At 47.4% G+C, this 17,723-nt stretch overlaps 1 protein-coding gene across 3 annotated transcripts in view; it reads right to left on the bottom strand.

Annotated features, from left to right (window-relative positions):
• Positions 1–17,723, bottom strand: part of DPYSL2 (dihydropyrimidinase like 2) — a 140,954-nt gene that overhangs the window by 20,374 nt on the left and 102,857 nt on the right. For all 3 annotated transcript variants that reach the window (XM_001161598.8, XM_001161649.8, XM_054656606.2), the window contains exons 4-8: positions 13,314–13,478; positions 10,963–11,024; positions 10,346–10,426; positions 9,701–9,769; positions 2,894–3,014 (exon numbers count right to left, since the gene is read on the bottom strand). In XM_001161598.8, the coding sequence (XP_001161598.2) occupies positions 2,894–3,014; positions 9,701–9,769; positions 10,346–10,426; positions 10,963–11,024; positions 13,314–13,478 (498 nt within the window). The remainder of the gene's footprint in view (positions 1–2,893; positions 3,015–9,700; positions 9,770–10,345; positions 10,427–10,962; positions 11,025–13,313; positions 13,479–17,723) is intronic.

Below are 17,723 nucleotides of genomic sequence, written 5' to 3'. Positions count from 1 at the left end.
AAAGGACATGTGGAGATGATGAGGAAGCACCCAGCATCACGTGGCTGGTGTACAGTGGAGCTGGGGTTTGATCCAAGAATGAATACTGATCCTGGAGAGCAAACAATTAATACTCCCTTACAGAGCTTTCCTTCTTTGTCATTTGGGAATCCTTGTGTGTACATTACCCATATCTCTGCTGGGTGTCAGGCCACTGTTTCAATCAGGATTCTTAAGGAACTAAGCCCCAACAGACACAGGTCACAAGCATCACCGTATTAAAATAATCTCAAAGCATGAAGGTAAGTCAGTCAAACATTAACACGGATATTTGTGGCCTCAAGTTAGATGCCTGACAGTCAAGCCCCAATTCCACTATACATGAGCTCTGAGCTTCAGTTTACTCAGCTGCAAAGTAAAACAAAATATAAAAATTCCTGCCAGGGCTGCCTCCCAAAGTTGCTAGGAAGTTCCAGCAAGATGGGAAAGAGCCTAAGAGCCTAGGAAGTTAGCTAGGACTTCTCATTCCTGCTCATTAGCACCTGAATGCACTGGAAATTCCTTTCTGGCAGCTCAGGTTTGTCTAAAGCTCAGGCTTTCACAGATTAATGGGTAACAGTTTGAATGCAAATGCCATCCTGGGAACCATGGTGTGGGCACATTTGGACTCACACTCAGAAGGCTCTGGAAGGGAACAGACTAAAGTCCCCTCCTACTGCTCACCCCATAAGACACACAGCGTGTCAAGGTTATAAAGACAATAGGGGTGGCCAGGTGCAGTGGCTCATGCCTGTAATCCCAGTATTTTGAGAGACCGAGGCGGGCAGATCACCTGAGGTCAGGAGCTCCAGACCAGCCTGGTCAACATGGTGAAACCCCGTCTCTACTAAAAATATAAAAATTAGATGGGTGTGATGGGGGGATGCCTGTAATCCCAGCAACTAAGGAGGCTGAAGCGGGAGAATCGCTTGAGTCCAGGAGGCGGAGACTGCAGTGAGCTGAGATGGCACCACTGCACGCCTGCCTGGGCGACAGAGTGAGACTCCATCTCAAAAATAAAAATAAAAATAAATTAAAAAAACAACAACGGGGGTTACCAGGCACTGAGTTGGGGTGCTAGGTCCAAACTGGGCACTGCAACAACACACTCCAGCTCCGCAACTCCACGTGAGAAGAACCCTGAGGGACAGAGAGGAGGAGGCCTGCGGCAGGGCTGGCCCACGACTCCACCTCCCCCAACTAAAGTCTGGGACACGTAGGACCCCTCCGTCTTCTCATTTGGACAGGTATGTGTTTGAATATGAAGTAAACTTTAGACAAGGTCTCTATCCACAATTACGCTGAAATGTTAGCCTAACTCACGTATCATCATCATCTAGGTACAGCGCAGTAGTAAAACACAGAAAATAAGCCGTCTCATTCTTTCCCCCTTTCAGACACTATGCCAACCATCCCCACACTACGTGGGGGCAGCGGTGCTGTGGCCGGCCTTCCGTACAGAGGCTGATTCCCACAAATGCGCTGCCTTCTTGCAAATGCGTGTCTGGGTGGCCCAAGGCCACCGATTCCATCGTCATCCACAATATCTCCTAGAAAACAACTCAAAGCTCATTCTGAGTAGGTTACATTATTTTAGGTGAATGCTCTTATTGCTAAAAGGCAATTCCTTCAAGGTGCCAGGAGAAGACAGAAAGGCGGCAACCATTTGATGTGTAGCCTAAGGACAGAGGCCCCAGGAGCACTCCAAAGAACCAGGGCCAGGAGTCGCTGGGTCCGTCTGGAAGTCATCATCTCTGGGACAAGATGACTCAGTCGTCATTGAGCAATTTGTTCCAGGGCTTGCAGCAAGTCACCCGCCAGTGAAAAAAATCCCACAGCCCACCTTGATCCATGTGGATTGCATGATGCAGAGAAGTAGAAACCAAGCCATAGAGGTCAAATGGCTCCCTTCCTAACAGGGAAAGAAAGACACAGAGAGAGAATGACAGAGGGACTGAGAAAGAGTCAAATGAAAGATAAAATGAAACAGAAATCAGGAAAGAAGGGAAGAGAAGTGGAGACACAGAGATGGAGAGATCCCAACAGGCAAAGGGGAGGAGGGAACATAAAAGGGAGAAAGGAAGGAAGAAAGAAGGGGACCCTTTTATAATGTTCATTTCAGATCAGCCTAAGATCCACCATCAAAATGAACGACATGCCCTCAGGCTTTCTGTACGAGGAGAGAACTCCCAAGCATAAAAGATGCAGTGTGATTATCGAAATTCATGTTGTCAGCGGCGGGTGACAACAGGGCTCAGCTGCATTCATAATGCAGGAGGTGCCTCATGGGGCGTCCTCTAGAGGAAGCACTGGAAGCTGCACTTCATCAGTTAGTTACAGTGGACACCCTAGTAATACCAGAGACCCAGCCCCAGTTCAGAATGCATCAAGAGAGTTTATCAAGCACCAAAACATCTGGATGTGATAGTGTCTGGGGCAAAATGCATCCCCACACCCCACAAAGCTGCCTTACATACCCCGGCAGAAATCACTCCCAGCCTTGGAGGGGAGGTGCATGATGTGACCAAAGATTCTGGGGCGGATGGAAACTGACGTAATCCGTGTATGTGCCTAGTTTATTTCAACCACATCAAAGTAAGTCCAGCTCTTGCACGGGGGCTGGGGGACATGTGCCTGCCCACCCCGCCTTGGCGTGCACATGGCTTTAAATAGATACTAACAAGGCCGCAGCAGTGGAGCAGAGGAGGAAACTGGAGCTCCTGCCTTGCCCGGCTGTAATTAGGTTAATGCCGGAACGTGGTGCAAGTGGCCCACTTGGCATGAGGGTCTGGAAGAGGAGCCCTCCCCAGTGAGGAGCCCCCCTCCCCTCCAAATCTCCCCGCCTGCCATCAGCCAGTCCAGCCACAGCACTCACCCTTCTTCCGTGCCTGGGCGATGACCTCAGCAGAGCTTTTGCTCATCACCTTGGTGATATACAGCGGGCAGTTGGTCTGGTTGGCGATGGTGATGGCACGATTCACGGCTTCAGCCTCGACCTGCAAAACAGCAGCAGAGCATGAGAATGTGGCTCAGCCCACCCCACGAGCCACTACCTTTATCCTCCACCCCAGAGAGAGGCTAAGATGAAGGCGAGGCTGCTGGTCTCCAAGGTCCTACCCCAGGGGACAATTCGAAGGAGTATGACTTGCCTTGTGTCTCTCAACATTGGTTTGGTTGAACTAATTCCCTCCTGTGGCTGGACACAGTGGCTCCTGCCTGTAATCCCAGCACTTTGGGAGGCTGAGGCAGGTGGATTACCTGAGATCAGGAGTTCAAGACCAGCCTGGCCAACATGGTGAAACTCCGTATCTACTACAAATACAATAAAAAAAAAAAAAAAAAAAAAAGCTGGGCATGGCAGCAGGTGACTGTAATCCCAGCTACTTGGGAGTATAAGGCAGGAGAATCACTTGAACCCAGCAGGCAGAGGTGGCAGTAAGCTGAGATTGCACCACCATACTCCAACCTGGGCAACAAAGTGAGACTAAGTCTCAAAATAAAAAGAAAAGAAAACTCCCTTCTGACCCTTCTCCAGGTGCAGGCAGCAAGCCTGTGACATCAGCACTGGCCCAGAGTCTGTAAGAAATGCAGATTTTCTGGCTCTGCCCTGGACTAGAAACTCACAGGCTAGAAACTCTGAGGGCAGGACCCAGCAATGTGGGTGATTTTCACATTTACTAACGTTTGAGAACCGCCACACACAGACACTGATTGCTCTCAATTCCATATATTCATTCTGCTCCCAGGGTCTTGAGTCAAGATATTCAGTGATGTGGAGTTTGTGCTGGGCTCCCATTAAATGCTCATGAATGAAGTCAGCATCACCCACGAAACAATGCAGCCTCACAGGGCTCTAGGAATGGAGTGGGCCCCGTTTGTTTACACCAACGGCCCCCTGTGTGTGAAGCACAAACGTGGCCAGCCACAGCCTGGTACGACCTTCAGCACAAGATTGGAGAACTGCTTGAGTAAATAATCTGGCGCTTTAAATAGGAAGTTCCAGTCAGTGTGGTGGCTCACACCTGTAATCCCAGCACTTTGGGAGGCTGAGGAGTGTGGATCACCTGAGGTCAGGAGTTCGAGACCAGCCTGACCAACATGGTGAAACTCTGTCTCTATTAAAAATTAAAAAAAAAAAAATTAGTCAGGCATGGTGGCACATGCCTGTAATTCCAGCTACTCAGGAGGCTGAGGCAGGAGAATCGCTGGAACTCAGGAGGCGGAGGTTGCAGTGAGCTGAGATGGCGCCACTGCACTCCAGCCTGGGCGACAGCGAGAGACTTCATCTCATAAATAAATAAATACGTCGGATGTTCAGATGAATGATATTTCAAATCCCACATGATGACTGTGGAATATCTGATCAGGCAAGACTCCCTGGATCAAGTTCTATCCTACAGAGGAATCACCAATCGGCAAGGGAAGGAGCAGGTGAAATTGTGGAAGGCAGATCTCAGAACATCACTGTCTCCCTCTCCATCCCAGCAAAAGGGCTCTGGCTTGAACTCTTGGAGGGGAGGGACTGGGGCTTACTCACTGCTTAGTATCTTCCATGCCCTGCCCCCAATAGCTCCCAATGTCCTGCCTGATACACAGCAGATGCTCAAAAATGTTTGCTAAGCATATAAATGATTTCATTTTATGTTCATGGTATTTCAATCTAGGCTGCTCCACAGAACACTGTTATTTTTCACAAGAAATAACTGAGCCCCTATAACTGAATTGGCTACCTTGTCTCCACCAGAGCTTGGCCAAAAGATTAAATTCTGTAATTGTATTAACTGGTAATCTAATTTAGCAGAGCTGAGACAACTTCACTCACATTTGGCCTTTCAGGCATCAACTATGTGAAAAGGGATGTCTAGAAATCCACAATCCAAGCAAAGCGCTCTTGAAAAAGCTCATTAAACACCCAAATGTTTTTCATTCCTAAGACAGCTGAAGGACAAGCCCTCTCTCTCCACTTACAGCAGAGATGCCTGTGGCCCGGCAGCACCAGGCGGGGGCAGGGACATCTTGCATGGGTGTGAAGTGTGAGATGGACTCCACTAGAACCCTCAGCACCTCCCAGAGATACAGGTGACTACTCCGTTTATTGTCCCAACACGGGGTTTCGCCATGTTGCCCAGGTTGGTCTTGAACTCCTGGGCTCAAGCAATCTTCCCACCTCGGCCTCCCAAAGTGCTGGGATGACAGGTACGAGCCACTATGCCTATCTTCTGATTTTAATGATAAGTTAACTCAGAAAGGGCAATGACCTGTCCAGGGACACACAGCAGTGTCAGGACATCTGTCATTCTACAAGGCCTGCTGGAAAGTGCCCGTCCCTGTGAAGGGTTCTTCATTATCCTCATCTCCAAGTCCCCACTCTCTTCCCAGACATCAGTCTTATAGCTCAGAGCCGCTGTCAAATTCTATCTCTACACTCACTTTCTGTCTACCTCTTTCTCCTCGCCTTGTCCACAGTCCCTTCAGAAAGGATCACTCACTTTCTTATCTGTTTTGCATCCCCACAATGCCAGGCACTGCCCGGATTGGCACGCGGGCTCAGTCGCCACTCCTCTCAGCCACAGATGGCTCAGTTCCAGATGTCTGCACTCCCTAGTGTCCTTTCCAATCCTCTGGGTGGAAAACGAGGGAAAATCCTACTGGGTGGTCTCACATGGTGGGTTGGGAAGAAAGGCCTAGTGGGTTAGGAACATGTTTTGGAAAGTTCAAATCCAAGAGAACCATCATGCTAGTGATGGATAGGTCACCAAACTGCAGAGAAGTTACACTGGGGTGTGTTTCATTCCATCAGCAGCACCTCCCCAAGTAGACTGGGAAGCTAAAATTCACACAAAATCGTTCCATACTTGTTCTCTTTATCACCCACACAGGGTTTAACACACAACAGATCCCTCTTGACAAACTCACCATGAGAGGAGACGTCAGCCGGCAGGTGCCTGTGGGCTTGAGTTCTAATCACGCTCTGCCACTATCCAAGCCTTTCAAACCCCCTGCATCCCCCTCCTCGCCTCACTGGGCTGTCATATGGCTAAAACGACTCAGGGCCTGGCATACAAGAGGGGCCTCTAAATCAGCTGAAAAACTGCATCCCATACTGGTGCATCCCTGGATCTGCCAGCCCTCAAGGGGACTCCATAATCAGTTGCTGGGGATTCTGAAGTTCTCAGTGCAACGGCTGCTGGGCCTAATCATGTAAAAATGGTTTCAATTTCTCTGGTTGAAATAGCAATGACATGGTTTGGCTCTGTGTCCCCACCCAAATCTTATCTCAAATTGTAATCCACACATGTTGAAGGAGGGACCTGTAGGAGGTGACTGGATCATGGGGAAGGTTTCCCCCATGCAGATCTTGTGATAATGAGTGAGTTCTCACGAGATCTGATGGTTTAAAAGTGGCAGTCTGCCTTCTGCTCACTCGCTCTCTTGCCGCCACATAAGACGGAACCTGCTTCCCCTTCACCTTCCACCATGATTGTAAGTTTCCTGAGGCCTCCCCAGCCATGCAGAACTGTAAGTCAATTAAATCTCTTTTCTTTATAAATTACCCAGTCTCACGTATTTCTTTACAGTAGTATGAAAATGGATGAATACAAGCAACCAGAATAACAACTCTCTGAGAGCATTTTCCTCTTCAGCAAAGCCAGGGCCCTTTCTTTCTGTGTTTGTGTACTTCTCTGCAGAAAGCAGGAGAAAGAAGGAATGCAAGCCCCTCAGAAGGCTCTAAAACTTGAAGAGTGAGGGTCTCAGCAGGAGCCTCATGTAGCATTTGCAGAAGTGGCATTTGCTTTTCTCAGAGGACATCTTCTCACCTCCTTGTACAGCTGGTACATGGCAGGCAGAGGGACTGGCTCCCAGTCACCAAACGGGAGGAAAGCAGGAGGAAACTTTCTAATAAAGCCCAGGTCCAGGTGTGGCTTTAAGCTGAGTATGTGTACACTGCGGGAGGGGTTGGGGTAGCAGGCAGGACCCTGCACTTTCTAGCTCTCTGCTTTGATAACTGGGCAGTCACTTAACTTCATGCTTCTGGAGTATCCTCATATAAAGAGAGATAACCAAGGAGCCCACTGCAGCACAGCTCTGGTACCACCACTCATGGGCAGTGGAATGTAAATGGTGCTCCCTGAATACAGCCATGCAGCCTGCATGAATGGCATCCCCTGGAGTTGTGGGAAGGAGATGCTGTACCTCCTGCACAGGACAGTTACAAAACTGAAATGTGGGCCAGGAACACAGTGTCCAGCACACGTGAGCACTAAATGAAGGCAGCTTTGAACAGGGCTCACGTGAGAACTGTGTCAGCCCTCCACCTCTCCCGGACTCTGTGCATTTCCAAGGCCCAATCCCAAGACTGTTTCAGGGCGGAACAAAGCCCTGGGAACAAAGCCCAATTCCAGGGAGGTCAGGGCTGAGAGCAACCATGGCTTATGCTGCCATGGTTTAAACCACCCGACAGGTGGATCCTGGGGAATTTGGCGAGGGCAGTCACAGAAGCCAGCCCAGAGGGAGAAGTGAAACCACAGAAACGAACCCTTGCGGTGTCTGCAAAAGTGGGATGGTGCCTGCATAGGTGTGTGCAAGCGCATATGTGCATGTGTGTGCGAAAATATGTGTGTACACCTATGCGTGTCTGTGCTTGTACATGTGTATATGTGTATGTGAAAATACGTGGGTACAACACATATGTGCGTGTCTGTGCCTGTGCACATGTGCGTATGCTAAAATGTGTCTGTGTGTGTACACGTGCATGTCTGTGCCTATGGACGTGTGTGTATGTATGTGTATGAATGTGAGTGTGTGCACGTGTGTGTGCTTGTGCAGGTGGATCTGTGTGCACACAAATGTGCATAAAATCAGCCTCAGGCATGTTTATCGTCGGCTGATCTTAGCCTGCTCTCGCCTGCAAGCTGTCCCCTGCAATCACTGTCCACCAGCCACGGTCTCAGCATGGGGCTTCCCTCAGCTGACACAGGGGCCTGCCTGCCTCCCTCATCCTCGGGCCAGCACCAGGCCACCCTTTCAGCTTTTAGCATGCATGAGAAGGTTGATAGCTACAAAAGGGCCTGCATCCCTGGCCTGAAGCAGGAACGTGCAATCCTGAAAATGTCACGGCTTCCATTCTGTCATCTGGGGAGAGGAAAATGTCCTCAGGGCCTCAAATGCTACTGAAAGTGTCTTGGAGCGTGCAGTTCTGCGTATCTGCCTCTGCATGTGTATGTGTCTGTGTATGTCTATGTGTCTGTGTGTGTCTAAGTGTCTGTGTCTGTGTGTGTCTGTATGTCTATGTGTATGTGTGTGTGTGTAGGTGTCTATGGCTGCGTCTAGTTGTCTGTGTGTCTATGTGTCTGTGTGTGTTACTATGTGTATGCATGTGTGTCTATGTCTGTTGTGTGCCTACCTGTCTGCGTGTGCCTATGCCTGTGTGTACATGTGTGTCTACGTGTGCATATGCACGCAGCAAGAAGGACAGAACAAAGCGTGGACCCTGACTGTGTGCAAAGCATTCCGAGTGGCTCCCACTCTCGTCTTTCTGCCTGTCTTGACTCCTTTCTCCTCTTCCAGCCTCATCCCTTCCCCTCAAGTCTGAAAGGATCCCAACCACCCCCTCCTGCACCCGAGGCAGTACACAGATGGTGCCTTTGCTCCCAAGCCCTCCTGAATCCACTTCCTTATCACAGGGACCGGCTCCCCTCCCAAACTGGTACGAACATGACCACATCCCAAACTCAGGGTGGTGGCACGGTGCTGACACTCAGCGACTCAGTGGCCATAGCCCTGCAGGGAGCTCTTGCCAAGCTCCTCCCTCCCGGGCTTCTGGAGCCTCCTCACTGTCAGCCTCCACTCAGGCCCTTGGTGATCTGCCCCCACTGCTCGGCGCCAGTCCCTTTTCTGCCACTTCCTCCCATGAAGGGGAAATCCTGGTGGTTCCCTGGAGATTCCCTGATTGCACGCTTCACTCAAAGCTGCAGGCTGCTCCCTAGTCAGGGCCCCTAGAGCCTGACATCCAGCCTGTCATTAAGGAGCCAACTTCTGAAAAGTATTTCACAGCCACAAATTCTAACTGATGAACACAGGTTCTCCATCACCTAAGACGTGTGCACCCTCCCTTCAAACTCACACACCTCACCAAGACGGTGAGTCTCCACCTTTGAGCCAGCACAGGCCCCTGCTCTGAATCTTCCCTCCATAATTTTAAAAGATTCTGTCTACCAGACTCTGCATATCATGTGATATCCGGTGCAGGGTTACCTTGGAAAAACTTACAATTCCCCACATGCCTTCTAGGCATTTAGAAGAGCTTTTCCATCCTTCCAACTATGTTTTGGTGAATTTTGGTAAGATACTGGAGACCATAAGTTGTGAACCACTAAAATCTAGATTGCAGGATGCCAATGAAGAACTGTTTGTGTCTATACAAGCAAGGGCTTGAAGAATTACAGACAGAAAGAAGAATCTTCTGGCGAAACAGTCCACACCACCTTACCCTCAGGAGCAATCTAACACTTCACTTTGCCTGCGTAGACAGACAGACACACACGTGACCCACAGCTTCTCAGAAAGACCACAGTCAGCATCAGAGAAGCCCCCTTCTCAACAGGCAGGAAGCAGGTTCCCTGAGGCTCTGCACAGTGCCCAAGGGACACTGATTCACGCATTCCGCTTGGTGGACATTCACCTCCTCAGGTCGGCTCAGCACATGTCCCTCGGGGCCTGTGATGCCCAGATCCAGGATCCTCTGCTGCTCCTGCAATGTTTAGAGAAAGTCAGGCTGTGAGGGAGAGTGGATTTTGCACAGCTCTGATGGCAGAGGCCCGGGCATGCAGTTATCCGGGCAAGATGGAAAATTACCACTGCCGATCGTTCTGCCCTCATCCCAAGACCTCATGAAGAGAAGGGTTCGTTATCCTGTTCCCAGTCCCGCCTGAGCAGGATGGATCAATTACAGCCTCCCAAAACCCATTCAGCTGTTCCCTGGGATGCTGACGACTGGTGCATTTGCAACCCTCAGCCACGGTGTAAAATGCCTGTGTGTGACGTGAGGGTTCCCGTACCCCACCCAAGGCAGCTGCGTTACAGCACCGAGAGAAATGGCCTCTCTCTGCAATAGTAACTGACTTAGAAGTTCTGTGGCACACACGGAGTGGCACGTGTGTCACTGGCATTCATGCCATGGGTGAGACTGAGCAGAGCTCCAGCAAGGGAACACCAGGTCCCTCTGCTTTTCCACCTTGGTGTTAAGCTACAGATGCAGCTTCCCTTTCTTGAGCCTGCCTCTCACCCTCCAGGTGATGAAGAAATGACGAAAAAGAAAGCCCTGTACCTCTGCAATGATGTCGCCATTTTCTGCGTGGACTTGGGCTATGGCGCCAATATCCCGGATCACACTCAGTACTTCATAAATCTGAGAGAGAGACAAGGGTGGGATCAGAGACAGGGACTTCCATCTTCCTGTTCACAAAGACAATCATCTCCCCACCAACAGCATTTCTGGGATGAGAAACAGGACACCTAGGCGATTCTATTAGCCTGGCTTTTTTTGATATGACGAGGGCAATGTTTCTGGCCACATTTGATGGAGAAAGACCCCTCAGAAATTAACAGAGGCAGTACAACTTAGCAGGACGTGGACCAGGAGTGAGAAGCTCTTGGGTGACACCTGGCTCTGCACCAGGTTTGCTAAGGAGGTTCTGAGTGCCGCTCCCAGACACGCCATGCGGGGCAGAGCCTCAGATCCAGGGCGGCAGAGTGGCAGTGCTGGGGGCCAGGGCACTGCGTTCATACTCTCTCCCAAGGCTCAGTTACATCAGTAACTGCATCCACCAGCCACTTCCCAGGAAGCTAGGAAACATGCATACATCGGAGACTGCTTTCCCAAACAGCCACAGCCTGAAGGTACCAAATGTCAGGGTGCCTCTTCCGAAAAGCCGACTTTCTTACCTGGCAATCCGTTAGCTGGAAGCGATCTTTGAAAGCCATGTACACGAGGAAGGAATTTACCCCTAGTGCGGACAAAATAGGGAAGTGGACTTTTAATAGATAAACCAAATAACCAAATAAGGGATAAGAAAGTGATAATACTGTCTGTGTGTGTACGTGTGTGTGTGTGTGTGTGTTTCAGTACAGAGAAAGAGAAAGGAGAGAAATGGAGACACAGAATGGTAAAGGAAGCAGAGTACCATATAAATAACCGGCGAATGTGGGAGGAAGAGGCACAAGGATGCTTTTTAGTATTCTCATAATCTTCCTGTAAGTTTACAAGTATATCAAAATTAAAAGTTGCCAGTGTTTGCACATCCATGTTCATAGCAGAATTATTCACAATAGCCAAAAGGTGGAAGCAAAAATCAAGCCTCCATTAACTGATAAATGAATAAACCAAATGTGGTCTATCCATACAATGGAATATTATTCAGCCTTTAAAAAGGAAACACACCCTGACACATGCTACAACATGGAGAAACCTTAAGGACATCATGGTAAGTGAAATAAGCCAGTTGCAAAAGGACAAATACTATATGATTCCACTTGTATGAGGTCCCTAGAAGTCAATTTCACAGACAGAAAGTACAACAGCAGTTGCCAGGGACTGGGGTGAAGGACAGTGGAGAGTTAGTGTTTAATGAGTGAGTGTAGTGTTTTAGTTTTGCAAGATAAAGAGTCCTGTGGATGGAGGGTGGTGATGGTTGCAACAACATTATGAGTGTATTTTAAAACAATGAACTGCACACACACTTAAAAATGGTTAAGATGGTAACTTGAATGTTATATTTATTTTACCACAGTTAATTTTTTAAGCTGCCTCTACCAAACAAGTCTGTTGCGACTGTAACAAGAAAATGAATTAGAAGTTTCTGCCTATGAAGAACTGTGATAAATGTCTTTTCTTTGGCAGACAGACTGCCTTCCATGCTGATTTTTAAGAAAATGATTTTTTAAGTAAGAAAAGGTCCATTAGTTCAACAAGCAGATGTCGCAATTCTCATCCTGGCGTCTTGGAGTTCTTGCCTCCCTAGGCACCAGACCAAACATCCCTGCCCAACATTCATCACAATTTTAAACAATTGTCCTGACAACCTCGCAGCCTTGGAGCTTAATTCAAGCCACCTGGGGGGTGCTGGGAGCTGCCTGAGTTAAATGCCTCTGGACATCCTGGCCCTTCTCCCGTTGCCAGGCAACAGTTACCATGGTAACCCTCCTGCCTGGTTTGGAGCAGATTCAGTCTAAGTATCCACAGTTAAACAACTTGGAGTCTCTGCATGCTCAAAAGTGAGAAAAGTCAAAGGTTACCTATTTTCTTTTATGTGGAAGCTTTGTGCTGGAAAGAATCTTAGAGAACATCTAGTCCAAGACCCTCATATATGAGAAATGTTTAAAAAACTGAGACCCATAAAATTTCAGCAAATTACCCAGGGTCACACAGTTAGTCTGTGGAAGATCAGAGAAATAAACCCAAGACTCTTGCTTTTCATTCCGGGGCATTTTCTATCATTCTAGTACCTAGAGATTTCCCTCTTGCCATGTCACTCACAGCACATGGTGTTTCTAAGCCTGGAAGTCCCCAGAACCCTAAAGCAATAGGTGTTTCCCTGAACACTAAGATCCAGTGAAGTTAATCTGGTCTCTAGCCAAGCCCAGCGAGACCCAGGAAGATGATGTGGCCTGGCTCTTCCCCGCAAACCCCCGAGGTTCTAGTTGACAAGAGTCCCAGAGGCACCTTGAGGTGGTAAAGATTCCTCCTGCCTCTCTGTGAATCTTCCCAATCCCTGGAAATTTGTTCTCCAAAATAATTCTAGGGAAAAGAAAAGCCCTCTCAGGTTGTCACTCAGTTTTGAAGTGTCTCATAGCCCTCAAATCTATCCTAGATCCATCCAGGTTTGTAGGAAGGGGCTGCCCAACACTCTCCTGAGACTGTCAAATCCTCACTGAGATATGTATTTGTTATCTTTTGAGGGTAAATCTCTCTCTCAGCAGCCTCAACTCCCCACCCTGGCTAGAGAGCACGGTGCTCACAAACCAATAAGCTGTGAGCAGCTGTCACCTAAGAACAGGTCCCAGCAGTAAGCCTCATCTTCTCTTATCATCAATGAAGGCTCATGTTACTGCACTGGGTAAGGCCACCTCCAAACAGCATAAGCTGCGGCCCAAAGCCCTCTCTCCTTCCCAGGGGCAGGCATGGGCATGAGGCACAAATGGGATCTGGAAGCATTATCACTTTCTTCCCAGGGCTGTGCCAGTTCATGGACTGAAGCGGAAACATCTGCAGAGGGCATTGACTCAGTGCAACCTACCGTGATCCTTCACAAGCGCTTCCATCTCCTCCTGGATGCCCTTATGCCACTCGCTGATGTCCACATGCAGAGAGTAGTCACAGCAGGACTTGCTGTCGGCCCATTCCCTCCACTGGTCAAAGGCAGCGAGCAGGCTTGTCCCAGGCTCAGGAACAACGTGGTCAACTAGAAAGAAACAGACATATGTCATCATCACCAAGAGCCTCAAGGGCCGTGGGCCAGCAGGTATTTTCCCACTTGAACCCTGAATAAGGCTTCTTGGGTTCAAAATCGAGATGGTGATCTCTACAACCAGCTTCTAAGAATCCATGTAACCCAGCTGATTATCCAAGAGGGAGAAAGCAGAAAGCAGAAACTTGGCATTGGATGATGTCTCCAGTGAAACCACACATGCACTGCCCAGATCTGATTTCCCAAAACCCCTGAAAGCTCAAGCTTTGGGTGCATTTCACGGACAACGAGTCCTTATGGACAATGGCAGTGTCAAATGGCCGGGGAGCAGCCAAACCCTTCTTTGTGTTGAAAGCAGCTTATGAGACGCCCCCCGCCAGACGGCAGGGAACTTGAAGGTGCTGGAGCAGAGCCACATGGACCGGGCCTTTCAAAAGTTCCCGGGCATTACCTGCTCTCTCATTACCGCTCACATTTCTGCAGCATAATACCACTTTGTAATTTAAGGGAAATCTTTCATCTTAAGAGTTCAAAGTGTTTTAAAACTGCAGTCATTGTTATATTACTATGGAGGTAGGCTGATCTGGAAGACTGAGGACTTTGGATGCAAACTGACCCGAGTTGGTTTCCTGGCTCCTTCATTCACCCGCATGGTGTCCTGGGGTAAACTCCTTAATCTCCACTGCCCTAATTTCTGTGCTGCTTTAAAATAGGGATATTACCTAGCACATACATTTCTTATGAGGATTAAAGGAGATAGCATATCCATCAATCTTATGTCATTCCCTGATTTAAATCCTCCAATGGCTTCCGCCTGCTCTTCAGATAAAGATTCAAGTCCCCAGTAAGGTTTGCAAAATCCCAACCAGTGTGGCCCTGGCCTACCTCTATAACATGACCCTGGACCACCTCTCCCTTGTACCCTGCTCTCCAGCTACACGGACCGTTTTTCAGCTCCTAAAATATCTACCTGCTGCCTCCCACCACAGGGACTTTGCACCTGCTATTATCTCTCCTAGGTCTTGAAGAGCTCTTGCCCAGTTAACATGATGGCAGGAGGATTACCAGGACTATTACTACCCATCTTCTGCACACAAGCACTAAAATACAAACTGAAATGATTTGTCCAAGGTCAAATCAAACTTGTGCAACAATAGAAATAAAAACCAGGACTGAACACTTAAAGCAATGAATCATTCTTCCTAAATATTAGATTTTCTACACACAGGTAAGCAGTTCTGAGCTAAGAAAACATCAGTCCATGTAATGCTAGAGAGCTCAGATTTCTGAAATGGATCAAATCTTGCAGATACTGCTAAATTCTGATCAACTGGGCTTGGATTTGTATATGTCAGAAATATAGCCGTTGCACTTTGGGAGGCCAAGGCAGACAGATCACATGAATCAAGAGTTTGAGACCAGCCTGGCCAACATGGTGAAACCCTGTCTCTACTAAAAATACAAAAATTAGCTGGCCGTGGTGACACATGCCTGTAGTCCCAGCTACTTGGGAGGCTGAGGCAGGAGAATTGTTTGAGCCCGGGAGGCAGAAGTTGCAGTGAGCCAAGATTGTGCCGCTGCACTCCAGCCAGGGCAACAGAGCAAGGCCTTGTCTCAAAAAAAAAAAAAAAAAAAAAAAAATATATATATATATATATATACACACACACACACACACACACACATACACACATATACACACACACACACACATACAATATGGCCATCTAAGCTGAATTTTCTTTTGACAAAATTTACTTTTTTGTAAGTATTAGTGTATGTAAATAAATGGGTACACACATATCTGGTATCTGTAATACAGATAATGTTATCTAATAAAAACAAAAATGATGTCCAGTTTAAATGCAAGCTTATTTCATCAGTAAAATGCTGATGTAGAAAAGTTGACAAAATAATTCCAATTTTTCTTAAGTTGTATGTCCCCTCATCAACACCCAAAAAAAAATAAAAGAAAGAAAGAAAGAGAGAGAGAGAGAGAGAGAGAAAGAAAGAAAGAAAGAAAGAAAGAAAGAAAGAAAGAAAGAAAGAAAGAAAGAAGGAAAGAAAAGCATAAAAATATCACTGTGTAGCAATCAGTTTGGGCAGAATCTCCCTACCCACTCCCCTGGCTTCATCTCTTGTCCTCCTACAAATCACCCTTCAGAAGCAGCTAGAAGGATCTTAAACCTTTCATCAAACACTGCCATTCCCCTTATTAAATCCTTAGTAGCTGTCTACCATCCTTAGAGTCCAATTCAAACTCTTTCTCTCGGCCAGTCAGATCCGGTCCTAGTTGATCTCTCCAAGGTACTCTTTATCCCCGACCTGCTCACCCACAATGGCCACCCCGGCCATTCTTCACTTTGACCTGCCCAACCCCTGGGCAACTCCAAGCCTCTGCACAAGCAGCCCTCTCTCTCTCTGGAAACCCATTCCCCTCGCTCTTGACTTGGGCATCTCCTCATCCTTCTCACTGGGGCTATATGTCACCATCCCAGGGTGGCATCGTTTCTGAATCCGTTTCACTCATTTACTCTCTGACCCCTGACTAGAATGTAAACTCCCTCTGAGCAGGTACTGAACGCCCAGATCAGGGAAGAGCCAAATGAATGCTCTAAATAAGTGATGGAATATTTCCTTCTGGCTCTCACATTCCACTTGCAATCAGGTCAAGCAGCAAAGGAGGGGCTCTCCTGGGAACTGGACCAGCTTTTGCTGCGGCAAAGACCCCTCCCCTCAACACTGCTCTGCCAGACCCTCACTTATGGAAATGCATTCCTTTCACTGGCCAGCAAAGGGAATGAGCAGAAATAATATTTTTTTTCTGATGATATGATTCTTTGAGTAGAAAATTTCAAAAATACAGAAAATTTTAGGGAAAGTTAATAATCCCATTACCACCACCACCCCAAAATCAACCTATTCAAATTTGGGTGTATTTTTACTGCCTTTTTTCTATATATTATACCTTATTCTATTTCTTTATTTATAGTCCACTTTCTTCCCCCAAAAAGTTTTAAAGTGGTTTATAGAGATACATAAAATACAAGAAAATGTGATAAACCAGAAAGAGTAATGCAAGATAAAGTGGAAGAAAAATAATGGTAAAATAAAATCAGGAACGAGGCATGTATGTATGTACGTGTGTATTTATATGTGTATACGTGTATGTAAAATACGTGTATGTATATGTGGATGCAAGTGTGTACATATGTGTGTGTTTGTATAGATAAATACTTGAGATTTAGTCTTATACATTGGCTAAATTTAGAGTTAGGCTCTCTAGCCAATATAAATAAGGAAGCCTGATAGGTTTAACGTATCTATTTCCTTTAAGATTAAAAAAACAAATCCCTCCTAAGAAGGATAAGTACTGGTGACACTAAGACCCACATGCTCATAGTTACTGAATAATCCTTTCCTTCTATTGATTCATGATGACTTTAAAAAATACTTTATCATTATTATTACTAGATAACATATCTAATAATGTTTTAAATTCACGCATACTTTACAGAGAGACAATACCAGGTTCTGTTCCTGGGCTATTTTGCTCCATTCATCTCAGTCAGTACTAAATAGAGCAGCTTTTTGATACATTTTAATATCTGGTGGCAAAAGATAACTTGAGGCCAGGAGTTCGAGACCAGCCTGGGCAACATGATAAAACCTCGTCTCTAATAAAAATACAAAAATTAACTGGGTGTGGTGGCAGGTGCCTGTAATCCCAGCTACTCAGGAGGCTGAGTCAGGAGAATCACTTGAACCCAGGAGGCGGAGGTTGCAGTGAGCTGAGATTGCACCACTGCACTCCAGCTTGGGTGACAGAGCAAGAGACTGCCTCAAAAAAAAAGGAAAAAAATAAAAGCTCATTTCCTCCACAAGATTTTCTTCCCTTCTCCTTAGGCCAAGGCACTCATTCCCATTGCAAGGCTCAAGCAAGCCATCTAAAGCCTTACAACCATCACCACAATCTAGATTTAGAACATCACCAAAAAAGAAAGGCTGTACCCACCTGCAGTCACTCCCCATTCCCTCCTAGCCTGCTACTCCCAGCCCCTGGCAACCACTAGTCTACTTTCTGTCTCTGTTCCACTCACCCTTAGACAAAGTGGGGAGGGTGACAGACAAGGACAACTTCAGGCTGGTGACTGGACCCATGACTCCACATCCCAATGATGTGTCGTCAGATCATCTGGTGCTAGACTCCTCAGACTTCAGGGTGCACAGTAATGATCT

This window comes from Pan troglodytes, chromosome 7 (genome assembly GCF_028858775.2).
Source record: "Pan troglodytes isolate AG18354 chromosome 7, NHGRI_mPanTro3-v2.0_pri, whole genome shotgun sequence".
Lineage (NCBI taxonomy): Eukaryota > Metazoa > Chordata > Mammalia > Primates > Hominidae > Pan > Pan troglodytes.
Note: the sequence above shows the minus strand (reverse complement) of the source record. Positions and strands in the feature narration are given on the sequence as shown.